The sequence below is a fragment of the Antechinus flavipes genome, chromosome 2, assembly GCF_016432865.1.
Source record: "Antechinus flavipes isolate AdamAnt ecotype Samford, QLD, Australia chromosome 2, AdamAnt_v2, whole genome shotgun sequence".
NCBI classification, from domain to species: Eukaryota; Metazoa; Chordata; class Mammalia; order Dasyuromorphia; family Dasyuridae; genus Antechinus; species Antechinus flavipes.
This window is the reverse complement of record NC_067399.1, coordinates 514,429,798-514,455,626: the sequence shown is the minus strand read 5'-3', so window position 1 is coordinate 514,455,626 and position 25,829 is coordinate 514,429,798. Positions and strand designations below refer to the sequence as shown.

The following is a 25,829-nucleotide window of genomic DNA, read 5'->3' as shown; positions in this document are numbered from 1 at the left end:
GGAATAGCCAGGGGAACACAAGACCCAAGCAATGGGTCTAGGGTACTCATGATTCCTAAGGCCAAGGGGCCTAACATAGAGGAGTAAAATCAGACCAGGGGCAGCTGGAAGTTTGTTCTAAAGAGGGTAATTTGCCACTGTAAACATGGGAAGGGGTATGGAAAGTTAGTAGTTCACATCTATCCTGGGGATGATCTGGTCTGGGGAAATCCTGTCCAAACCTAACTCAGATCCACCCTGTTCTCAACCTAGCATTAAAGGACAATCCCCTAAATCAAAATGCCAAAAAAAAAAAAAAAAAAAAAAAGCTTTTAATTTGTCTGCCCCAGAATGTACACAGCTGGCTTACGTCATGGTGCTAGTGAGTTCACTTATTCCCAAGGCCTGTGACCTACAAAGTGACAGCACCTTCCACCTCCCAAGAGGAAGGACTAACTCCGCCTCCCAGGTAGCTTCACCCTGTTCCCCAGCCACAGATTTCACCTGGCAGCCAGCTAAGTGAAGGGCAAAGTCACCTCTCTGACACCTGAAGACCCGGCCCGAGAACGTGTCTGGATGGGTGCAATCCCTTCACCGCTCCTGGGAAAAGAGCATCCATGAATATAGATGACTCATCAAAAGCCAGGAGGCTCTTCTTCATGTAGAAAAACGGATGGTCTTTTTTTTTTTTCTTTTTTAAAGCAGGAAAAAAGAAACTTTAGATGGGAAGAGAGAAAATAGAGAGTGAATTGGTGATTGTAATGGCCAAAAAAGAGACATTGGGCGGATTGACTTGTGGCAACTCCCTTTTCCCCCCCACAAACAAAATTTCAATAGAGACAGGACAGAACCTCCCTCAGACTAAAATAGCACCCTGCTCTTCCTGAAGACCAAAGTCTTCCTAAAGACTGTACCTGACAGTCCCTACTCCTGCTCTCCAGAGGGTGCTGAACAAGGCAGGGCTAGAATATGGGACAAGCCCAGACTGGCTGAGGAATTTAAGAGTTTGAGAACTGGCCTCCTTCCAATCCTGGAACCAAACAGCTGGATCTGAACAAATGCACTACAGCTTTGAGTACACTTTGGGTGAGGATCCGTACAAATTTAATCTTAAGGGAATTCATTAATTCCACAGGCCTGTCATGCACACCTGATACACAGGAACTTTCTCCCCTTTAGACAGGGTTTCTTAAACTAGGGTCCATAAATATGGTGTGGGCTTTTTTTTTTTTTTAATTGATACCTGTATTTCAATAGAATTTGTTTCCTTTGTTTTCCTACCTGTTTTATTTTGTGCACTTAAAAGCGTTGTTCTGAGAATGGGTCCGGGGACTTCACCAGACTCACAAAAGGGGTCCATGACAGAGAAAAGGTCAAAACTTCCTTCTTTGGAATATGGATTTGGTCACCCAAACCAAATTCATTTTTATAACCTTTACAATGACAGAGTCTGGGAGTGGGTATCACTATCTTGAGGAATGTCATCGGAGTAGAAAAATCTTTGGGAAGAGAAAAGGGAAGCAGAAGTGGGACTGATAAAAGAGAAAAGAAAGAAAAAAGATGAACCAAAAAAAGTAGAGAAGAGGGATTGGAAAGAAAACGATAAAAGCCAAGGGATCAAAGAGAGGTGGAACAGGGCGGAAAAATCTCAAGAAATCACTGTATCTCTAATTCTATATAATCCAGCGGGGAGGAAAGAAGGGGGCAAGAGCCAGCAAGGGCAGGGAAAACAGCGGCCGCAGCAGAAGCGGTTTGGCCGGAGGGGGACTGGAGCTGTAACTCAACACCCTTCTATAGAGAAATCTGTCCTCCTTTCTCCTCCTCCTCCTCCTCCTCCTCCTCCTTCCCCTTCCTCCCTCCCTCTCTGCCTCCCTCCCTCTTAATCCTCAAGACTGAGTCCCAGAACAGAGAAAGGGAAAGCTAACGAAGCAGAGAGAGAAGGAGAACTAAGAAACAACAGAGAGAAAGACGAGAGGAAGCAAGTGAGGCGCAAAGAAAGGAGGGAAGGAGAGAAGACAAGGGGGGGCGGAGCACGCCCGGAGGACTGGGCTGTCCCCTCCGGGGGTCTCCTCGCCCGCCTCCCGGCCCCAGGGACGGGGATTCTGTGTGTGTGTTTCCTGGAGGATCCCACTCGGACCCACCTCCACCTCTCCGATATTTTTGTTCCTTCCTTCCTTCGCCTCCTTTCCTCAGCGGAGACACTTTGGAGTTTGGGATGGACTGTCCCCCGAGCCCCGGCCCCCCGGGAAAGCAGGCGCCGGCGGCCTGGCAGTGAGCGGAGGGGGCTCCCCGCTGAGGGTGGGAGAGCGTCGGGGGGCCCGGGGGCGGGGTGAGCGGTGGCCAGCGGCTGCTGAGGATGGTGCATGAGGCTGGAAGTCGGACCGCTGTTCCCCAGCCTGTGTGGCCCAGTTAGTGAGTTGGTAAGTGTGCCCGGTCCCTGTAAGTGTGTGTGAGGGCAGGTGCCAAGCTTGGGTCCTTTCGAGGGGAATTAGGCGGGCTGGCCTGAGTGGGTGTGAGCCAGGGTGCGCCCGAGCTTCTGTCAGGGGCTGTCTGCGTGCTCTTGAGGGGGGTCTCCGGCCCAGCAGCCCTTCGGAACTTCAGAGCCTCCTTCTCTTCCAGTTGCTCCCACCCCAGCCCCGGTGTCTGTGAGGTCCCTGGCTGCGGCTCTAGCAGGATTTCGCAATCTCCCCCGAGTCCGAAGCGCCAGTCTTGGCTCCCTCTCCGGATCGCGGTCTCCCTCTCTCCCAGCTTTCCCCATTCCCCCCATCCCTGTCCCAACGCTGCTCTAAACCTCATCTCTGAGGAACTTTTCTCCAAGTTCCTCTGCCCTTAGGTGCCAAGAGCGGGCCTGGTTCCTACTTAGCCACCCAGCCAAACAAGTCCCGGATCCTCCCCACCCCGAGCCCTGCCCCTGGACGGCCTCGGGGACAGAAGCTGTCCCAGTCCTCGCTGCCCGTGGCCCCTGCGACGCCCCCACATCTCGGCGTGTGCTAGGTGCGCCCGGAGCCCGGGCTCCTGAGGAACCCTTCTCCTTGACCCTCCACCTCCAAGGCAGCTTTGGGAGGGGAAAGAAGCTGCTGGAGCGCCTTGGGTGAAGACTTGGAGGAAAGCTCTCCTTCGGCGTGTCCCAAAGGGCCGTGTCTCAGTTCAGGGGTTTGTTGGGTTTGTGTTCTCCTCCTCAAACCTCAGCTCCGGCGGCCGCTCAGCCTCCCCAGACTGGGGGCCGCCTCTCCCCATGTGAAGGGGCTGGCACCGAGCCCCAGACCATGATGTGGGGAGCTTCTTGCTGAATCTGCCCAGAACCCAAGCCAGTCCGGAGGAAGAGGAGGAGAAGACAAGCTTCTGGGACCATGGCTGTGTCGGTGAGTCCCAATCTGGGGTGAAGGATTGGATGAGGGGCAAGGAGAAAAGTCGTAAAGCTGCTTCCAGTTTTGTTTAGTTTTTTCACTTTTGGCCCTCGGTCCTTCCCGTATCCCCCCTTTTATTTCTGTCCCTTTCATCTCTGGGTCTTCCCGGCTGTTTGTCTAAGTCTCTCCCTCACTTTTGCCCTACTCTCTCTTTCACGCAGCCTCCTTTCTCTTCCTTTTGGTCTCTCCCTCCCCCACCTCCCCACACTTGTGTTCCCCTACTTTTTTTCCCTGAGACGGCTCCTGTGATGTGTGGGGAGAGGGCAAAGGATGAAGGCAAAAATCCTAGGGCTTTTTTTAGGAACAGGACAGATGGCCAGTGGCAGCTCCCTAGGAAGACAGCACTGGGAAGCCGGAGAAAGGAAGGAGGGGAGGGGGCAACTTGAGGAGACAGGGTAAAGAACTGAGGGAGTGAAAGGGGGACCTCAAGCACCCCCACTGAGAGGGAAGAAAGTGAAAGGAGCAAATGGAAGGGAGGGAGATAAGGAGCTTGAGAAAGAAAGAAAAACAGGGGTGAGGGAGAGAGATGATGTCAGTGAGCCTCAGGCCACTTTCCAGGGACTGGAGGTTGGGGACAAAGGGAGGAGACAGCTGGCAGAATGGGATTTCGGGAGGGGGGACTTTCAGGGAGCACATGGCTGTTTGCCACCCCCCATTAAACAAACCTCATAGGCGGGGGCATGGGGGAAGGGAGCCATCCCCCCAAGTCAGCTGGGGGGACCCAATAGGGGGCAGGGAGAGCAAGGGAAACCCCACCCCTTCATCAACCAATCAATCAGCAATTATATATTGTTCCCAGCACTGGGCTTCATCCCCACTGGCCAGATTCCAAAGACTCTCCTATTTTGCCCTGCCCCAAAGTCTCTATCCAAATATGAGAGTCCCTCCTTTTTCTCAGGAGACCCCTATATTCGAAAACCAACTCTGCAGCTTTTCCAATATCTTTCCACCAGATTCCAAGATATTTTTGAGTAGAAACAGATATATACCCAAGAAGAGCACAGAGTTGCTCCTAGTCTTGGTCCCATGTCCCTATGCAGTGAGAAACTAGGGAAAGGTGGAGAGCCTCAGGATCTCTGAACTGGCAGGAATGGTACCAAAAACGTCTGAGGCTCCCTCCATTTATGACGTATGTGGAACCATCAGACAAAAAAAATAATATCTTCCAATCCTCTAAAGAAAGACTGCAGGCTCAAGGGATAAAGGACTCTTGGGTTCCACTGTCCGGTAGCTCCATGGCCCATCTCCTTTTAAAACTTTATTTTCTTGATTTGTGAAGTAGGGGAAAGAATCCTCTTATGGGGTGGGAGAGAATATTAAGCATCTACTATGCCAGGAACTGAGCTTCACAACAACCCTGGGAAGCAGCTGCTGTTATCATCCCCACTTACAGGTGGTAAACTGAGGCAGGCAGAATTTAAGTGACTTGCACAGGTCAAACAGCTAGTAAATGTCTGAGGCTCCCTCTTCCTGACTCCGGGCCCAGTGCCCTAGCTGCCTCCTAGCTTATATATTAGACCACACTTTAAATCAGAAGCCTTAGACCAGCAATCTGATTCTAATTTATTATTAGCTATTTGATTATGAGCAAATTGGTTAAGCTCCCTTGGACTGATGTTATGTAGGAATTGAGTTAAGTTATGATTCTCTCCTGTCTGTGTTGAAGAGAATTTTTTTTTTGTTGTTGTTCTTGCTATATCTTTGAAGTAAATATTCCTTTGTAACAGCTCGTCTGTTAAGTGGTTAAGTGGAACTAGGGTTTTTGGATTGGTAAAAGTGGGAGAATCTAATAGGTGAAGGTTTGAGCCAATAGCAGGGATGAGAGAAGGCCCCAAATTCTTTTTTTTATTATTATAGCTTTTTATTTACAAGATATATGCATGGGTAATTTTTCAGCATTGACAATTGCAAAATCTTTTGTTCCAATTTTTCCCCTCATTTCCCCCACTCCTTCCCCTAGATAGCAGGTTGACCAATACATGTTAAATATGTTAAAGTATAAATTAGATACAATATATGTATACATGTCCAAACAGTTATTTTGCTGTACAAAAAGAATCGGACTTTGAAATAGTGTACAATTAGCCTGTGAAGGAAATCAAAAATGCACCCGGACAAAAATAGAGGGATTGGGAATTCTATATAATGGTTCATAGTCATCTCCCAGAGTTCTTTTGCTGGGTGTAGCTGGTTCAATTCATTACTGCTCTATTGGAACTGATTTGGTTCATCTCATTGTTGAAGATGGCCACGTCCATCAGAATTGATCATCATATAGTATTGTTGTTGAAGTATATAATGATTTCCTGGTCCTGCTCATTTCACTCAGCATCAGTTCGTGTAAGTCTCTCCAGGCCTTTCTGAAGTCATCTTGCCGATCATTTCTTACCAAACAATAATATTCCATAACATTCACATACCACAACTTATTCAGCCATTCTCCTGATGGGCATCCCCTCAGTGTCCAGTTTCTGGCCACTACAAAGAGAAGCCCCAAATTCTTTAAGGGTATCCTAGAACCATACCTCAGAAGTAAAAGTAAAATACTTGGCCCTTGGGCAGCAGGGGTTACAAAATCAATATAATACCCAGTGTGATGATACTTAGGATAGTCCCCTCACTGAGCTATGATAAGGAGCAGATCTGTAATTTAAATTTAGGAAAGCTGGATTCAAATTCCCGCTCAGTTATTTACCCAGATGATGTTGGGCAAGGTGCTTTATGTTACTAAGACTCAATTTCCTCATCTCTAAAATGGGGAGTTTAAACTAGAAAGTTTTCAGTGCTAACTCCTATGGCCTTACATTTAGATGTAAGCTATCATTATTAATTTTCATGGGAAGATTTAAATAGACACTGTCTCATTTAAAGAAGAATATTGGTAATAAAATCCTTCCTCTCTCATTTTTCTTCTCCTACCAAGGCCCAGCTGGCCCGGGCCCTCTATGACAACACAGCAGAATCTCCAGAGGAACTGTCCTTCAAACGTGGGGATGTACTCCGAGTGCTGCAAGGGGAAGGGGCCGGGGGGCTGCAGGGCTGGTGTCTCTGCTCCCTCCATGGCCAGCAGGGCATTGTGCCTGCCAACCGAGTGAAGCTTCTCCCCACTGGCCCCAGCCCTGAGTCCAGCCTTTACCAGGTGCCTCCTACTCACCAGAGTACATCTGATCCAGGCCCAGGTCTGGTGGAACAGGAAGTAAGTAAGAGGCCAGAAGATAACTTTCTCCCTCCCCATCCTTAGCTTGAAGACCCCAGATAGTCCTACTCCCTACAGCCTTCTCAGTGCCCCAGGCTCTGTGGATATAGTTCCTTCCCTGGTCCCCCCAATCTAAAAAACTCTCTCCTTACCAGCTCTCACTCCCCATGCCTTTTTTGGTATTCTTTTCTCTGACTTGCACTAACCCTTTTAGCTTTCCTTCTCAGACTGAAGACATAGCGTGGTAGAGAGTATGGAATCAGTTGATCACAGTTCTAATTCTGTCTCTGACACTTATTAACAAACTGTGGGATCTTGGGGGAGCCAATTCACTTCAATGGCTCTGATTTCCTTTTGTTTATAAGATGAGGTCAGTTAATCAATAAACATTTCTTACAGCCTACTGTGTGCCAGGCAGTATACTAGGTGATAAGGATTTTTAAAATGCTGCCCTTGAGTTGCTAATACCCTAATATGCTTATTCTCTAAGATGAAAAACTAACAAATATATACAAACCAGCTAGATTGAGGATATATAGGAAATGATTAAGAGAGGGAAAGGGCCAAGATCAAGATGGGTTGGGAAAGGCTTCCTATAGATGATATATTAGTTGGAATTTGAAGGAAAACCAGGAGATGGAGAGGAGAGGAAGGATTTTAGGAAAGGGAGTCAGCCTGAGAATATCCCCCAAGCCTAGAGGTAAGCAGAGTGTCTTGTTCCAGGAACAGCTGGGAGATCAGGGTTATCATATCAAAGAGAGCATCATGTGGAGAAAGATGTGCGAAGCCTAGAAAGGTAGGAGAAGATGAGGTTCTACAAAGGGGATGCCAGAGGATTTTGTCCTGATTCTGGGAGCCGTAGGGAATTTATTGGTAGGAGAGTGAAATGTAATTTAGGGAAATCACTTTAGTGGATGAATGGAGGATGAACTGGAATGAGGAGAGATTTGAGAAGGGCTGACCCTCCAGTAGGCTGACCCTTCAGGGGCAATTGTAGAATCAATGTGAGAGAGAGGATGTGCCTGAACTGGTGGCAAGGGGACAGAAGGAGACCTATTGGAGAGTTGTAAGGGTAAAAATGGCTTGGATATGGGGAGTGAGAGTGACATGTGAAGGAGACTATTAAGTTGTAAGCCTGAGGGACTGGGAGGATGGTGGTAATTGAGAAGCTAGGAGGTGGGAGGAAGATTCAGAGGAAGAGATAATGAGTTCATTTTTAGACATGTTGCGTTTAAGATGAGCACTGGACAGCTAGTTTGAGATGCCCCAAGCTAGTTGGAGAGTCAAGACCTGAGGTCAGCAGAGAGATTAGGATTAAGTACTATAGATTTAAGGATTATCATCATAGAAATGATAATTACTCCAAGGGAACGGATGAGATCACCAAATGAAGTAATAAAAGAGGTGCAGAGAAGAGGGTCCAGGAAGTTGGATTAAATTAGGTATTCTTTCCCTTTTTGCATGTCCTGGACCCTGTTGGCAATTTATCAAAGCCTATGGGTCACTTCTCAAAATAATGTATTTAAATATATCAAATTATAGTAAATTATATTGCACTGATTATATTGAAAAAATTATCAAACAATGATAATTTTTTAAAATAAATTGCACTGATCAGCTGGAATGGACTGGACTCTTTGTAACAGTTTAGTCAGTCAAGGCAATTCCAATAGATTTGGGATGGAAAGTGCCAACCACCCCCAGAGAGAGAATTGTGGAATCTGAATGTGGACCAAAACATAGTATTTTCACCTTTTTTTGTTGTTTGTTGGCTTGGTTTTTTTTCTTTCTAGTGGTTTTTTCCCTTTTGATCTGATTTTTATTGCATAGTATGACGAATATGTTGAGAATATATGTTGAGAAGAATTGCACATGTTTAACCTATGTCTGGTTGCTAGTTGTCTTGAGGAGGAGAGAGAGAGGAGAAGGGGAGAAAAATTTGGAACACAAGATTTTGCAAAGGTGAATGTTGAAAGTTATATTTGCATGTATTTGGAAAAAATATTATTGAAAAAAATTCTATAGGAATGAAAAAGTAATAATAAGTTCACAGACACCATGTTAAAACCCCCCTGGAACAGATATTTTCTAAATTCTCATTTAGCATTAACTTTTTTTTGGACCCCAGATTTAGAGAAGTGGAGGAACTTTATAGGTACAGAAACTGAAGGCTTGGGAGGTTAAATGAGTTATATAAGGTAGTAAAGAGTTTTGAACGAAACTTCTCTTACCCAAGAGCTCTAGCTCTTTCCATCATACCACCTGGAACCATGCTATGGCTCTCTTATTCCCTGCTGTCCCGGCCCTCCTAACTCATGCTGTGCTTGCTGCTTTTTCAGGTATATGTGATCCCACCACCACCTCGGCCCTGTTCTGCCCCAAGACCTTCACCTGGGCCTTGCCCGCCATCACCGGATGCCATCTACAAAGTCCCCAGAAGTAGTGGGACACAGACAGACACCCCTGGAGATACTCGAGAGGTGAGGAAGAAGAAGCTAGAAAACCGGGGGCCCCTGCCTAAAAGAAGTCCGGGAATATCCTTGGCAGGCGGAAGGAGGGAACGTGGCAGGAGAATCTGCCCAGCTTTGGAGACTGCGAGGATATTCCCTGGGAGGGAACCAGACGGGTAAGGATCCTCTTTAGGAGTCTCACTGACCCTGGCTCCTTTTTCCCTCCAGGTTTATGATGTGCCCCCCACTGCTCTTCGAGTTCCCCCCAATGACCCCTACGACTCCCCAGTCCCTTTCCCCCGACCCCTAGCTCGAGCATCCACTCAGCAACCTGGGGAAGATGATGCCCCCTATGATGTCCCGCCAGCTCTGAAGCCGTCTCCCGAACTCGACCTCGAGTGGGAAGGGGGCCGGGAGCCAGAGCCCCCCCTCTATGCCGCCCCCTCCAATCTGAAGCGGGCATCTGCCCTGCTCAATCTGTACGAAGCACCAGAAGAGCTTCTGGGAGAGGGCACCTCCAGCAGCAGCGATGAAGCCATCTATGATGTGCCCCTGCTGGGTCCTGAGGAGCCGCTGCCTCCTGCCCCTCCTACTCCCCCTGGCTCCAACCCTGTCCCCGGTGACTTGGAGACCCTAGCCTTGCTCCTGGCCCGAAGTCCACCCCCACCTCCGCGGCCCCGGCTCCCCTCCACTGAGAGCCTGTCCCGGCGTCCACTGCCCGCTCTGCCTGTGCAGGAACTCTCGGCCCCCTCGCCCGTGCCCTCGCCCGCCTCTGGGAGAAAAGGCAGTATCCAGGATCGGCCACTGCCCCCCCCACCTCCCCGTCTGCCCAGCTACATGGGGCTCAAAACAGAGGGAGCCGAGGAGGGCCGAGGGGGGGATGCAGGGGCAGGGACAGCAGAGCCCCACAATGAGTATGAGGGCATCCCCCTGGGAGAGGAGTACGACTACGTTCATCTCAAGGTGAGCACAGCCTCTGAGCACTGATCCCTCAACTGATTTAATTCTCTTTTTAATTTTATTTTATTTTTAACTGAGACAATTGGGGCTGTGACTTCCCCAGGGTCACACAGCTAGGAAGTCTTAAGTGTCTGAGGGTGCATTTGAACTCAGGTCCTCCTGACTTCAGGGCTGCTGCTCTATCCACTGCACCACCTCTGTTTAATTCTCCTGCCCCTGATTAATTCTCAAGAGAAACAGAATGGAAAAGAGGCAGAGTAGAAGCCACAGAAAGTTCTCCAAAAGTCTTAGTACCATCTAGCTGTCACTTTTTTCTTGGGTGGAAGAATTGATTTTATTGGTCTAGGAAACTTTCCGATCTACCACCCTCGGTGCAGAGAGCTGTACCTGGAGAAGGGACAGGTTAATTGATTTGTCCCATGGTCATCCCATAGGGATGGTAACATTTGAACCCAGATCTTTTTTCAGATTCCAAAGCTAACCTTCTATCCAAAGCATCATATGACCACTTCTTTCTGCCTAGTTTTAGAGAGCAATTCTGTTGCCAAATTCAGGCTCTTGACCCCTAATCTCATGCTTTGTCTTTCACCCAAATGTCAAATCTCTGTCCCTAAACCCAACCAACACTTCTGATTCAGCCTCCTGGATGTAGGTAGGAGCACCATAGTGTAGGGGAGCATCATATGTGATTTGAGACAATCATTTCATTTCTCTTAGCTTTTTTTTCCTCATCTCTAAAATGGTAGGGGGCTGGGGTGGGAGAAAGCATGGGATGGAGGGGAGGGATGAGAATTAAATGAGTTCTAAGGTCGGTTCCAAATTTAAATAGTTCCTATGGCCCTGAGCCATTCTGGAAAACCAGAGATCATGAAAACAAATCAAATAATATAAATGATCAAATCCTCATCATCCACATAAAATGCTTTGCACAAACCTTAAGGCAAATGATGACGATGTAAGAGCTGAAAGAAGGAAAAGGATAAACTAGCCAACTGGGCAGTCTAGGGAAGTAATGAAAGCCCCAGCCAGGCTTTCTCTTCCCTCTTCACTGAAACACTGGGTCCCCTCCTGCAGGGGATGGAAAGAATCCAAGGCTCTGATCCCCTGGATGGAGCCAAACCGGGGGACCCTGAGCCGATGCTTCGAGAGAGACTTCTGCAGGAAGAACAGGTAAAATGCCCCTAGGGGTGGGCAGGGAACTTTGGGAGACTTTTCTGGGGAAGGGGAGTAGATAGAAGATCAAGGAGAGAAGTTAAAATTTCAAGGGAAAGATTGAAAACTCAGATGAGAAGATATCAGAATGGGAAACAACATAAAGTTAGAACTCAAGAGTGAAGGAGAAAGGAATTAGAATTTAGGAAATATTAGTCCTATGGGTTAGAATTTAAGGGATTATAATTTAGGGAAAGGGGATCTACTCAGTTAGAGGCAGAAAACTAGGCAGCCACAGAAAGAGAAGCAGGTGGGAAGTCAGGAGACCTGACTTCTAATTCTAGCCCTGACCCTCAGATAGTAACTTATCTTTCTGGGCCCCTCACCCGTACTGGATACTTCTATCTCAGGATAAATGCTAAGGGAAGGGATTGTAAAGTGCAGAGGGGGAAGGCCCTGTCAGCCGCTCCTAAAGGTGGGCACTCTGGCACAGCCTCCCTAGTAACACCGCTTCTCCTCCTTGCAGGAGGCCCCGGCCCCAGGGGAGCCCCTCGATCTGCCTTCGGGCGACCTGCAGCTGCTGCACTTCTATGCTGGGCAGTGCCAGAGCCACTATTCGGCTCTGCAGGCAGCCGTGGCAGCCTTGCTGGCCAGTACCAGAGCCAATCACCCCCCTCGACAATTTGTGCCCCACAGCAAACGAGTGGTAGTAGCAGCCCACCGGCTGGTGTTTGTAGGGGACACCCTGGGCCGGCTGGCTGCGTCAGCTCCTTTGCGTGCCCAGGTTGGCACTGCGGGGGCAGCCCTGGGTCAGGCACTACGGGCCGCTGTGCTGGCTGTCAAGGGTGCTGCTCTAGGTTACCCCTCAGGTCCTGCTGCCCGAGAGATGGCCCAGCGGGTGGCTGAGCTGGCTGGGCAAGCACTGCAATTCACTACCCTGCTCAGTGGCCTAGCACCCTGAGCATCACACCTCCCCACCTGCTGGACACCCTCCCCACCTTCTCTCCAAATCCGACCCCCCACCAATTCCAATCCAGCCTAGAATTCTCTCCTTTGCCTGAAATGATCAGCTCTTCCCTGGGTATCTGGAGACCTCAGGGAGGTCCCTAACCCCTTCTGTCCTCCCCGCCATGGCTGCCCTATGGGATGCAGGGAATGGGACAGTTGTCCTCCCTCGATCCTTTCCATCCCCTCTGATCATCTCATTCTCCCTTAGTTCCCTATTTTGGATTCTCCTTCTCTTCTCTATATCTTCCTTCAGCAGCTTTTTGTACGAGCCATTTTATATAAATTATTTATATTTAATATTATTCCCCAGATTGTCAGGGGAAAAAAAGAGGAAGCACATGGTCTGCCATAGTGGGTGGGGGGAGGATTTCTCATCCTGCCCCCATCTTGGGCACTTGGTCCCTTTCCTTCTCCCGCTCAGTCTCAAGAAGAAAAGACACATGGCAAAAGCAAAAAGCTGGAGGAACAGGAAAGCCATTCCCTTGCACCCTGTGATGGGGTGAGCTCAGGACCCTCTGCAGCTCCAAGGGAGATGGTTAGGTGAGAAAAAAGCAGGACACTGAGCCCACAGCTCAGGCCACTGGGGAGTGGCTGAAGCTGGAGATCTTCTGGAACTGAATATGGGATCCTGGGAAGGCCCCTGAGAAAACTGTGGGGAGGGGGGAGAAGAGAGGGAAGGCAAAGAGCATCATAAACTGGAACCGTGCACCTCAATAAAACCTGCTCTTTGTCATCCATGTCTGTGCTTGTCTGTCTTTGTGCTGACTAGTACGATACTTGGGGGAAGAGAAGCCATTACTCTCAAAGTTGTACTTGGGAACGGGGACAGACTGAAGGACTGGTGTGAAGGGCCGAGGACATGAAAGCCTGTAAAATAAACCAAGTGGTGTGGAACAGTAGAAAAGTGCTGATGCTGCCAAAGGTCTTGGGTTTGGGTCCAGACTCTGACACTTGCTGGGGGTCCGGCCTGGGGCTCGACTGGGTTTTGGTTCTTTCGTCTGTAAAATGAAGGGGAATTGGGGAAGGGTGAAGGGAGGGCTACATGACTCTTTGCATCCTATAAAAACCGAAGAACAAATGTGGAGAGGATATCGGAGTAAATGAGAATTTTTGCTTGGGCTTATTTAATAATGCAGTAATATCCAAAATTCCCTGTGGTCCCTTCCCTTGAAATAGGAGAGTCCCTTTTTTCCAAGGCTTTATCTCAGGAAGTGAGGAGCGTAATAGGATAATGGGTCTCGAGCTTGAAGGGAGATGAGAAGATGATATCCATTCCATTCCCCCCCACACACACAGCCGTAAGGGGACAGGACCCGCGCGGGGTGGAAAGCCTGGGATTTCCACCCAGGGCCTCTAGCCGCAGATCCAGCGATTCCCTTTCCTAGAGCTCTCCCGGAGCCGGGCACTGGGAGCGGCGGGCCGGATTGCCGCTGGGCCAGCACCTCCGCCCGCTCCCAGCTCCCCCTTCTCCCCTTTCCCTGGCGCGGGTGCTTCCCGAGCCTTGAGGCCGCTCAGAAGAAGGGCGGATAGAGTGAGGTTCCCTCCCTCAGAGGGTGAGTCCAGGAGGACCCGGGAAGGGGAGGAGAGTCTAAAGGAAGGGGAGGAGAGAAAAAGGAGCCCCGAGCTGAAGAAAGGAAGGGGGGGTAGGGTGGGAAATCTAGCAAAGCCGTGGAGTGAGGGCTGGGCGGTGGGGCCGGAGCAATCAATAGCAGGGAGGGGAGAAGGAGGCGGGAGACTGGGCCAGAGGAAGGGAAGGAAGAGCAGGGGCGGAGAGGGGAGAGGAGGCACCCCTCCAAGCCACAGCAGTAGGCCCTGGCTCCTTGGCCACCAGGACCCCCTCGCCCCATGGGGGGAGCAGCAAAGGCGCAAGGGCCATAGAGACCCCCGCCAGCCCCAGAGGGGTGAGTGACTGCCCCTCAAAAGTGCATAGACCTCACCCACCCCTTATTCCACCATCTCCCCCCTCCGCCCCTCCTTTTGTTTCCCTCTGTCATTCTCCATCCCTCCCCTTCCTCCCTGTTTTTCTTTCTTGTTCCCTACAGGTCGGGTCCCTCCTCCGTTCCAGGGTGAATGGAGCCACGGGAGGGCGAAGGGGAGGGGGAAGGGGGACCAGCGGCTCCTGATGCATTGGGGAGCAGCCTGTCCCTGGCAGCCCCCATAGGGCCCCCCAGCTTCGAGTCGCTGCTCTCGCAGGTGGGGGTGGTGGGGAGGGCCCAGCAGGTGCAGGTGGGCTTGAGCTGCCTGCCCCTGCTGTTCGTGGCCTTGGGTCTGGCCTCAGACCCCATCCTCACCCTGGTGCCGCCCCTGAGATGCCGCCAGGCCAATGCCTCAGGGTGGGAGCCGACCCTCAACGCCAGTGAAGAGGCCTGCTCCCCACCCCCCCCCAACAGCACCCGGTGCCCCCATGGCTGGGACTACAGTGGTCTCCCTGTGCTCCGTGGCAACATGGTCACCCAGGTGAGGGTGAAGGGTAGGACTTGGGAGCTCCCTGGGGAATCTCCTGCCCTCTCCGTCCCAGCGAACCCTTCTCTCCCCCTCCACAGTGGGATCTAGTCTGTGAAAGGGGCTGGGAGGTAACGTTGGAGCAGATCCTCTTCCTCTTGGGCTTTGCCTGTGGCTACCTGGGTCTGGGCCATCCTACAGACAGGTATGTATATGCAGGGCAGGAGTGCATTGCACTAGGAGACCCCTCTAAGGAGCAAGTGAGCTAAGGGAAGCCAGGCTTGAGAAAACGTGAAGAAAACTACCCAGGGGAGCCAGGAGGAGTCCTTGTGGCAGGGTAGCCCATCTTTAGAAGTCAGCTCTCTAGTTCTCAAAGTTCCCAGGTACATGGTGAGCTCTACCCGCCCCTCCCCGATGCTCTCATAAGCCACTGGTTCACGCCACGGGGGCCAATGTGAATCTTAGCAATTCAGGGGGCTGACTGTGGTTCAGGGAGGAGGCTGTGGGATACTGTGATGGAAGGTCCTCCTTCCTCTCCAGGGTAGGACGCCGAGGGGTCGTGCTGCTGGCCTTGGGGCTGGCAGGACCCTGTGGAGTAGGAGGGGCTGCAGCGGGCTCCCCACCTGGTCTCACCGCCCTGCGATTCCTCTTGGGCTTCATGCTGGCTGGGGCTGACCTTGGCCTCTACCTGACCCGTGAGTACAGCTCCTTCTCTCCCTGCCTTCTGCCACTTCCCTACGGGGATCCCCCCGGCCCTACCTTGCCCCCCACCCTACTGAAAACTCCTCCTCTCCAGGCTTGCCTTCCTTCTCTCTCATCTCCTTCAGTCCAGCAGCCTCCCCGAGGCCTAGCCCTTAGAGAGCACTTAATTATGCCAACTCATGTTACAGGTGAGAGCCCCAGGCTCAGAAATGTAAGCCCACTTAGGGGGGATCAGCTCGAGCCAAAGCAAAACTGCGCGGAGCCTGGCCTCCTCTTCCCGAGGTCTTCCCGCTGACCACCATTGTGCCCCGCAGCCTGTCTGCACTTACCCAAGGCCTCACCTCATCCTAACCTCTCTGCTTCCTACCTCCCCTTCCCCGCGCCCTCCTCTATCTCTCATGTTGTCCACTTTTTTCTTCTGGACCTGCCCTTGCCACGTCCTCAGGCCTGGAGTTATGTGAGCCCTCCCAGCGGCTCCGGGCAATCCTGGCCGGGGAGCTGATGGGAGTACTGGGACAGTTTCTGCTCCTGGGCCTGGCTCTGGCCTGCAAGGACTGGAGACTTCTGCTCAGATTGATCACAGCTCCCTGTATTCTCTTCCTGCTCTATGGGTCAGTACCCTCCCCCAATGTCCTCCACCAGTTAGCCCATAGAGCTAGGGAACTGCTCTTGTGAATCCAATCCTCTCCCCCCCACACCCAGTCCACTCCCTCATTCTCCCAACACCGTCTCCCCTTGGCTCCTAAAGCTCTTTCCCCAGCCTCCTCTTCCCAGTAGTGGCAAAGGTGGTCCCCAGGATCGGGAATTCCAAGCAGGGAGAAGCCTGCTGTGTGACCAGAACTCGTGTCTGCTTCCCTCCCTCCCCGATGATCGTCTCCCTTGCCTGTCTAGCTGGCCAGGTCTGTTCCTGGAGTCTTCGAGGTGGCTGTTGGTGTCTCGGCGGACAACAGAGGCCCAGGCTGTGTTGAGAGTTCTGGCTCAAAGAAACAGGCCTCATGGGGAACCACTGGGAGATGAAGCTGAAGAAGCCCTCAGAGGTGAGGACCGAGGGAAGAAGGCTTGGAGAGCTCTTAGCTGGTGAATACTTTCTCAGTGGGTGGACATGTAGGTGACCTCAAAAGGCCAGGCAGGCCTCCTCCTATGGAAACTAGCCTCAGAGAGGCCTCCCCCTCTAAAAACAGGCCCTCACATATATCCCAGAGGGGATTCTGACTCTAGACAGTCCCTGCTCAGGGACCAGATCACCATGTAACTTTAGGTGTGTGCCCATATAATCACTTCAGTTTCTGGAGTATACTTCCCTCTTTCCCTCCCTTTCCAAGATCTGGAGAACACTTGTCCCCTTCCTGCAACTGCCCAGATCTCGCTTTCAGCCTTACTCAGCTGTCGAAACATTTGGAAAAACCTACTTATCCTGGGCTTCACCACGTGAGCATTGAACAAAGCGGCAAGGGGTGGTGGACGGGGCACCTCTCTGGCACCGAGCTCAAGGAGTTGGGGATGGGGGAGACTTCAGCCCAGTAGGTTACACATTAAGAATCCCACATAAGCTGGACAGCCTGGATTCTGGAAAACTGGGTTCCAGCAGAGGTGAGGGAACTGGAGGATAAAGACTCGAGTCTTTCCATTTTTCTCACCCTTACAGCTTCATTGCCCATGGGATTAGGCACTGCTACCAGCTTGTGGGAGGAGGAGTGGGACGGAAGTCCCAGGTCGACTTCAACCTGTATTCCCTGCTGGCTGGAGGCACAGCTGGCTTGGCCTGTGTCTTTCTGGGGGTTACCGTTGACCGTTTTGGCCGCCGGGGCATCCTGCTGCTCACTATGACCCTCACCGGCATTGCCTCTCTTGTGCTGCTGGGCCTGAGAGACTGTGAGCATCCCAGAGCCATGGCGACATCTGCCCCTTTTCTGGGGGCTGTGATCCCATCAGATACACGAAATCCCCTGACCCTTTGTCCAGAGAAATTCCCCATTTCTCTGATAGATGAGCACCGCCTCATACACACTTCCTCTTACCACCTTTTCTATTGCCAACCCTACCCCACTCCATTCCATTCTCATCAACACACTTGTTGGGAAAAGCAAGCTGTGTGCAAAGTACTAGCCTAGATCCCAGGGGATGAGTTTTGGCATGCTGCCCAGTAAATGCAATGCCAAGCCTGCAGGACGAGGGCACCGTGGGCTGGGCAGGTGAGGCCTTCTGGGCTCCGACACTCTTCCCTCTGTTCCTGCAGATCTGAACGATGTGGCCATCATCACTTTCTCTGTGCTCGGGCTCTTCTTTGCCCACGCTGCCAGTGTTCTCAGCATCCTTCTTGCTGCAGAGGTCATCCCTACAACAGTCCGGTGAGAACGAGATGGGGGAGACGCAGGTGGGAGTGAGTCCTCTCCAGCCTGATTCTAAGGGAGTTAAGGGCAAAGTCCAAGCTGGACAGTGGAGAGAATGATGGCCCTGAAGTCAGAAGTTTAGGTCTTATCAGAGCTATTAGTTATCTGATTCTAGGCAAGTCCCCTTTCTCAGTCTTAATTTTTCCTTCTGTAAAAATGGGGATTCTACTAATATTTTGGGGGATTATTTTGACTATCAAATGAAATAACACATGTAAAGAAATATTAATATTAGGAAGGGGATTGTGAAGGAAGGGGACAGAGCGGGTATATCTAAACTGAGAAGGGGAATTTGGGTCAGAATTGGCATTTTCAGGCTGTGTCTGAATTTCATTTCCCCCCTTCCACAGGGGACGGGGCCTGGGCCTAATCCTGGCATTAGGAGCACTAGGCCAGCTGAGTGGTCCAGTGCAGCGGCTCCACGCTGGCCGAGGTGCCTTCTTGCAGCACGTGGTCTTGGCAGCCTGTGCCCTTCTCTGCATTCTTAGCATCATGCTCCTGCCTGAGAGCAAACGCAAGGCCCTTCCAGAGGCCCTTCGGGATGGGGAACTCTGCCGTCGGCCCTCCTTGCTAAGGCCACCACCCCCAACCCGTTGTGACCATGTCCCCCTTCTTGCCACACCAACGCCTGCCCTCTGAATGCTTCGTGTTGGGTCTGCTAACAGGAGAATGGGGCACTGCCTTCAAAATGCAGAGGCTGATAGATGCCATGAAGGAGATGGAAAACACCCTAGCATGCCATGCTGGTCATACAAAGCCCAAGATAGGCCGAGAGTGGGCTCTTGGGAAGAGGGAAGTCTGGCCACAAAACATGAGTGAACCTCATCCAATAGGAAGATGGAGTTCCCAAGAAGGCCATGTGGAAAGTGGAGTTAAGTGCATCCCAGCCCATGGGATGCCACTATTAGACAAGGGGAGATCACAAGCCTGCTTCACGTACTCCTCCCTGCTATTTTGTAGGACCACCCCCCCCCCCCCGCCCAAGACTGGTGTCTGGGGGAGGGATCATGGGGTTCTATACAGCAATCCCCTAGCAAAGGACACCAAGTGTGGACTGCACTGAGAACAGCAGGTCTCTCTAGTCTCATCCAGGGATACCCAGACTTCACACACTGGGGCCTACTACTTATATTTCAATAAAGAAATTTTAAATGAAAGAATGAGGAACCTAAACATTTTTTTTCCTGTTCTACATGATTTTTTTTTTTTTTTTTTGGTGGGGAGGGAAGGGGTGGAATGAGAGGGTATCTGAAATCTGAAACATATCAATCCCCTACCCTACCACTTCCTCCATCTCACTGGGCTCTGGAAAAAATGTTGCTGCTTTCCTTCATCACAGCCATTATCCTTTGAACAACTAATGGAGAGCAAGTGATAAAAGAGAGTAAGCACATTTGCCTTAATGGGGCCAGAATATTTCATTTGGGGATCCGTTCTCCTAAATTGCCGTATCTAAATTTCTTCAAGAAAAATTTAGATGTAGGAATGGGGAGCAGCTGCCCAAAGCAGGAGAGGATTATCAATCTCATGAATTGCTTTACTCATGCAATAAGTATTGAGTCTACTGTGGGTCCTAGATCTTATGGGAAGACAAAAGCACTGGATAACAGAATCTAGGCCCTCAAGGAACATATCATAATCTGAATGGAGAATCAAGATGAACATGTAAAAACTAAACATCACCAACATAGTACGTATGAAGAAGCAGCTCAGAACACTGCAGCTTGCTGCCTAGCCACCTTACTCAGACACCAAACGATTTCTATTGCTTGCATTACATCCTTGGCTACATTGATAGGAAAATGCTTGTAAATTAGTGTCCAAGAGAAATGTAAACTATTGTTACTACAAGTGCCATTAAAAGTTTAGAGGAAGAGGACATTTAAAATAGAAAGCAGAGTAGAATGGGATAAAGTGCTTAATTTGTAGACAGAAGACTTGGCCAGAGGTCCTGAATTCAAATCCCACTTCTGCCACTGCCTATTTGACCTTATTCAAGTCCCTTTCTCTCTGGGTTTGTGTCCTCAATAGTAAAACCTATTTAATAATTTTAAAGGTCTCCTTCAGCTCTAAATTTATAATCCTTTGATTTATGCTAATCAGGACATTAGAACTGGAAAGATCCTTAGAGGTCATATAATCCAGTCCACTCATTTTAAGGATGGAGAAATTAAGGTCCAGAAGAAGTGATGTTTAAAGTCATCATAGGCTGAAGTGACCTAGTTTTTATTAGGATTGTTTGAAGAACAGGAAGATGAATGTCTCCTTTTGAACCTTAAAAGTAAGGTTTGTTTCGATCAGGAATAGAGCAAAACTTTTTTTCTCCAAGGGCCATTTGGATATCTTTAACATTTGCATGCCATACAAAATTATCAACACATAGCACTCAAAGCAGCGGGATGATGTACCCAGCTTTCAGCTTGTCGCTGTTTGCAGTGGCCTTAGCAAATTATTTCACAAGCCTTACAAGATCTGTGGGCCTTGACACACTTTCCCCATTCCTGGTTTAAATAAAGTTCAAAGAAAGGCATTTCCAGCATGTGGGCAAAAGATGAAGAAAGCATAAAATAAGCATAGTATTTTCCAAGAAAAGGGTAGTTTCAGGTTTCTTCTTAAAAAGAAAGCATACCCATGGACCCACACTTAACACCATATACCAAGATAAGATCAAAATGGGTCTATGATCTAGGCATAAAGAACGAGATTATAAATAAATTAGAGGAACATAGAATAGTTTATCTCTCAGACTTGTGGAGGAGAAAGAAATTTGTGACCAAAGATGAACTAGAGACCATTACTGATCACAGAATAGAAAATTTCGATTACATCAAATTAAAAAGCCTTTGTACAAATAAAACTAATGCAAACAAGATTAGAAGGGAAGCAACAAACTGGGAAAACATTTTCACAGTTAAAGGTTCTGATAAAGGCCTCATTTCCAAAATATATAGAGAACTGACTCAAATTTATAAGAAATCAAGCCATTCTCCAATTGATAAATGGTCAAAGGATATGAACAGACAATTTTCAGAGGATGAGATTGAAACTATTACCACTCATATGAAAGTGTTCCAAATCATTATTGATCAGAGAAATGCAAATTAAGACAACTCTGAGATACCACTACACACCTGTCAGATTGGCTAAGATGACAGGAAAAAATAATGATGAATGTTGGAGGGGATGCGGGAAAACTGGGACACTAATGCATTGTTGGTGGAGTTGTGAACGAATCTAACCATTCTGGAGAGCAATCTGGAATTATGCCCAAAAAATTATCAAAATGTGCATATCCTTTGATCCAGCAGTGTTTCTATTGGGCTTATATCCCAAAGAAATACTAAAGAAGGGAAAGGGACCTGTATGTGCCAAAATGTTTGTAGCAGCCCTGTTTGTAGTGGCTAGAAACTGGAAAATGAATGGATGCCCATCAATTGGAGAATGGCTGGGTAAATTGTGGTATATGAATGTTATGGAATATTATTGTTCTGTAAGAAATGACCAGCAGGATGAATACAGAGAGGCTTGGAGAGACCTACATGAACTGATGCTAAGTGAAATGAGCAGAACCAGGAGATCATTATACACTTCGACAACGATATTGTATGAGGACATATTTTGATGGAAGTGGATTTCTTTGACAAAGAGACCTGAGTTTCAATTGATAAATGACGGACAAAAGCAGCTACACCCAAAGAAAGAACACTGGGAAACGAATGTGAACTATCTGCATTTTTGTTTTTCTTCCCGGATTATTTATACCTTCTGAATCCAATTCTCCCTACGCAACAAGAGAACTGTTCGGTTCTGCAAACATATATTGTATCTAGGATATACTGCAACATATCCAACATATAAAGGACTGCTTGCCATCTAGGGGAGGGGGTGGAGGGAGGGAGGGGAAAAAAAAATCGGAACAGAAATGAGTGTCAATATAATGTAATTATTAAATAAAAAATTTAATAAAAAAAAAAAAAAAAAAAAAAAAAAAGCATACCCTAGGGAAGCTAGGTGGTACAGTAGTTAAGAGTGCCCGTCCTGAAGTCAGGAGGCCCAGAGTTCAAATCTGACCTCAGACACTTAACACTTCCTAGCTGTGTGACCTTGGGTGTCACTTAACACCCCTCCCCCCCCAAAAAAAAACCTATAAAAAGCAGTGAGATCTTTGGGGGGGATGGGGAGAAAACCTGTATAAATCCTAAGGCTGTCCCCTATTAGAAAAATTCTTTTGTAATGAATGTTTCATTAAAGAGCAATGCTCTTCAAATGTGGATCAAGAAATTCTGGGATGCATAATTACTATATGAGAAAAAGACAGTGGAAGTTGGAATTTCACCTGTAGTCTCGAGTTATTGGTAATATGGAAATTATCCCATCCCAGATAAAACTCTTGATCTGCATGAACTATTAAAATCATATATAGAAAAAGGTCTTTGAGTATTTTGGGGAAAAAAGATTCTATATAAATCTCAGGCTGCTTTATCTGCCAATAATTTGGGATAGTGTATGCTATTGAGTAGTAATTTCAAAAGTGATGAAAAAATAGTGAACTAATTTCCTTGTCGATGTATATATGCTTTTTGTTGTTTTTTCACAGAACTGGAAAAAGTCCAGAGAAAAGAAGCTAAAATAAAGTAATTCCTGCCTGCAGAAAGACGTACATAAAGAGAAATATTGAGGAACAAAAAAAATTAAAATTCTTGGCCCTGGAAGAGCTTGTGTTCTAGTGGGGAAAACAAGTATATGGATAAATAATATACAATATTACAGAGCCTGGAAAAGGGCTCAACTCCTGGGAAGATGAGGCAAAGCTTTTTAGAATAGAGGCTTTGGGAGCCAAATCTTAAGATACAGAGATCAAAATTTATGAAATTTACAAGGCTACGGGGACATTTGATAAAGCATTTATTGTGGTCACAAAGTAGTAGAAAGAGCCAGGCATTCAGGTGATGAGGTACCTATCCTGTAGCTGAATAGGCAAAATATTGCAGATCTACCAAAAAAAAATTCTAAGCAGTAAGTATACCTGGTTCATCAAATCCTAAACACTGGAATTTAACAGATGTCTCTGAACCTTGAAGTTCTCACACCCTAATAAAAGAAATTGCTACTTTAGTTTGCCCTAATCATGTGTTTGATGATTTTATTGAGCTAACTAGAATTTACTGACTCAAAACCTAGGTTCAATAAAGGCTGAAATATATTCATGGATGACACATTGATCCACAATGAAAGAAGTTAAGAGATAGGAGAGGAACATTCTTCACCGTTTAAATTCCATTTGAATGCTTTAATACCTTAAGGATCTAGCATTTGGCATGGTTTCCCCTACCCTGCTACAAGAGTATGTTATCCCTCCAAAATATCTTTTGGCAATTACTATGGCTGAAAAAATGTGCCACCTTATAGTTAACCTGGGGGTGAACTTTCTTAATCAATATACAGAGAACACAATTCATCACTGGGATCACACTAGATGCCTTTCCAGTTTGCTAAGGGTCTGGCAGAACTTTTGAGATCTGTAACCAATTCTCCATCTCTCCACAGTATTAGAAAAGGTCAAGGTCATGGTGACCTAATACGACTTCTATAAAATCCCTTTTGATAACATTGTAATAAATATCCAATGACATCAGAAGGAAGTAACTTAATTTGTCCATTTCTTAGACAGGTAGGTGGCACTGTGGATACTGTTGTCAGACTGAACATCTGAGTTCAAATCCAGCTTCAAACTTCTGCTAGCTATGTAATTGTAGCCAAATTGTTTGCCTCAGTTTCCTTCAATGCAAAATGGGTTAAATGTAACATCAGCCTCATAGGGTGAGGATCAAATGAAAACAATTTTAAAGTGCTTAACCCTGGCCCTGGAACAGTGATATGTAAAATACTTAATACTTGATTTATCCATCACTTCCCCTCCCCCCACTCAGGTTCTTGGTTTTTAACAAATTACAGCACCAGCTTCTGTCCTCAAATAGTTCACAATTTTATAAAAAAGCATGTATATGTACATGAAGGATTTAGTTGCTAGGGACTCACTAAGCATAAAAAAAATCATCTGGGACTTTTCCCCAAAGTCAGGATAATATAAGGCTGAATGAGTCTCTAGTAAAATAACTAAGTAATTTGCTTTGTGGGGTACTTAACTTTCCTGCCATTAAATCTTAGCATCCATGTGCCATACAGAACCATCTACTTGTCACAGTACAGTATCTCACCTTCAAAAAATATGAGGCAGCTTATCCAAAGTCCCTTCTACTTCCAAAGGACTAGGTGGTAAGGAGAATGCCAAGGCTTGACTCTTACTCTGAGTCATATTTTTCATCTAAAATGAGTACACTGTGTAAGATTCACAGCAAAATAATCAGATCTGGAGGAGCAGGAAATCTGAACCTTAGGATTGGAACTAGGATTCATTGTAGAATATTTAATCTTTATTGTCACCAATCCCCAAAATTTGTATCAACAGGTTACAAATAAATTACCTTCTGTTTTAAATGTTAAGATGAAGTTTAAAAATTTAAAGTTAAGAGAATTGAAAAGTTCTCCAACAGAAAACAAACCAGAATATCTTTAAAGGAACAGGAAGTAGAAGCAAGTCACAGAAAATATTAACTTCTACTTTAGTAAAGACTGGGCCAAGAAAGGAAGGATTGAATTATTTCCAACAGCCAAGCAAGTCCCCACACAGCTCTGACCCACAAGATTTTTAAAGAGATGGGATACTCCAATTCCTAAAACAGTAAATGACCAATCATACAAGACAATTCTCTCAAACCAGTCTTAACCTGAAAGGAAAATTTAACTATGTTACAGCAAGCCAAATTATAACCTCATGAACGGGTAAGATAGATTAATCCACTTCAGCAGTCACTAAGCTATTCTTCATCCCACAAATCCCCTAAATGTACTCAAACAGCAAGTACTTACCTGGTGAATATAACTCTGTTCAAATAATTTACTAACTGGAGAGGGAAAAAAAGTGAAACTATTATGACTAGTGGCCAAAATGACAAGTATCTAATACAAGCTATGGAAGTTCAAAAAGATCAATGCAGGTCAATATGGTAAAGAAATTATATGTGGGAAAGCTAATTAAAGAATGGGGAACTTGACTGCCAAAAGTGAAATTTCAAACAAAAGCCATCACGAAATGCTTATAAATCACAAAGTCTACATCTGGATTAGATGGCTTGAATTAATAACAAGTCCAAAACAGTTAAGCAATCCAGTGGCTAGAACACATGGCCTGGAGTCAGGAAAAGTTAAAATTCAACTTCAAAACATTAGTGGTATGACCTGGACAAGTCACTGAGCCCCTTTTTGCTCCAGTTCATCTGTAATTTGGAGACACGATGAAGATAATAAGTGAGGCTTTTCTGATTTGAATCTCTAGACGACAACAAAAAGAGAAAGATCTTTGGAGGCAAATTTTTGTGAGTTTTAAGTAGCTTGAGACAGCATTCTAAGTCTAAAGTGATCTAAAGTAATAATCTAAAACATTTGATAAGAATGCTAGCTTTCTAATTATCTTTAAATCCTTCTGGAATAAAGTTTACCTTCACAAGTGTTTTAGTTGAATTTAAAATAGCTTACTTCCTGAAGTTCACATAACAAAATAGATGGGGAGAGAGAACCTGTTAGTCCAAGGTTTAAGAGAGATGGACAAATCATTTACAACCAAATACATACCAGCAGAGGTGTCAAAAACATGAAGCAAGAATACTTGTCCAAACTGGGAAATATTTAACAAAGCAAGCATAATAAAATGTTTGTGATTTTTAAGTCAATTATGTGTTCCACACATGAAGTCTTCAATTTAGTAGCCATCCTTTGAGTTGGACATCACTGGTAAACAAACATGCATTTAGGTCACTTTATCTAGTCTTGGCTTACATTTCTACCTATCAAATGCCCAGGAAAGCAACTTATAGTCCAGAAAACTAGTCTTTCTCAATTACAATCTTCATTATCCTTAGTACTTGTAAGGCCAATTTTTAATTTTAAGTGACAAATCTACCTCCGTAACACCAACACTTCTGCCCAAGGAGATCTTCTAGCTGAGATCTAAGGAAAACAAATATTCCTTACATTGAAAAGACTGCACACTATTTTCAAAAAACATTTTTATTTTATTCATGAC

At 47.1% G+C, this 25,829-nt stretch overlaps 2 protein-coding genes across 2 annotated transcripts; both read left to right on the top strand.

Moving 5' to 3' along the window:
- The first annotated feature begins 1,866 nt into the window (after nucleotides 1-1,866).
- On the top strand, nucleotides 1,867-12,889 carry EFS (embryonal Fyn-associated substrate). Its single transcript, XM_051980482.1, has 7 exons — nucleotides 1,867-2,399; nucleotides 2,599-3,341; nucleotides 6,310-6,582; nucleotides 8,922-9,062; nucleotides 9,261-9,995; nucleotides 11,067-11,162; nucleotides 11,671-12,889. Exons 2-7 carry the CDS (start codon nucleotides 3,330-3,332, stop codon nucleotides 12,103-12,105), a joined length of 1,692 nt encoding a protein of 563 aa, XP_051836442.1. The 5' UTR covers nucleotides 1,867-2,399; nucleotides 2,599-3,329; the 3' UTR covers nucleotides 12,106-12,889.
- A 1,065-nt stretch (nucleotides 12,890-13,954) lies between these two features.
- Nucleotides 13,955-18,846, top strand: SLC22A17 (solute carrier family 22 member 17). Its single transcript, XM_051980481.1, has 10 exons — nucleotides 13,955-14,053; nucleotides 14,195-14,609; nucleotides 14,696-14,799; nucleotides 15,135-15,289; nucleotides 15,742-15,907; nucleotides 16,188-16,333; nucleotides 16,619-16,724; nucleotides 16,942-17,168; nucleotides 17,533-17,644; nucleotides 18,037-18,846. The coding sequence occupies exons 2-10, from the start codon at nucleotides 14,223-14,225 to the stop codon at nucleotides 18,323-18,325; spliced, it is 1,692 nt and encodes a 563-aa protein (XP_051836441.1). The 5' UTR covers nucleotides 13,955-14,053; nucleotides 14,195-14,222; the 3' UTR covers nucleotides 18,326-18,846.
- Nucleotides 18,847-25,829: the final 6,983 nt, after the last annotated feature.

Excerpts from the sequence above, each read along its gene's own strand:
- EFS (XM_051980482.1), top strand. Across the intron at positions 9,063-9,260 it reads CCCCTGGAGATACTCGAGAG|GTTTATGATGTGCCCCCCAC; the intron begins GTGAGGAAGAAG and ends TTTTCCCTCCAG. Across the intron at positions 11,163-11,670 it reads GACTTCTGCAGGAAGAACAG|GAGGCCCCGGCCCCAGGGGA; the intron begins GTAAAATGCCCC and ends TCCTCCTTGCAG.
- SLC22A17 (XM_051980481.1), top strand. The coding sequence starts at position 14,223 with ATGGAGCCACGGGAGGGCGAAGGGGAGGGGGAAGGGGGACCAGCGGCT. Across the intron at positions 14,610-14,695 it reads GTGGCAACATGGTCACCCAG|TGGGATCTAGTCTGTGAAAG; the intron begins GTGAGGGTGAAG and ends CCCCCTCCACAG. Across the intron at positions 15,908-16,187 it reads ATTCTCTTCCTGCTCTATGG|CTGGCCAGGTCTGTTCCTGG; the intron begins GTCAGTACCCTC and ends TTGCCTGTCTAG.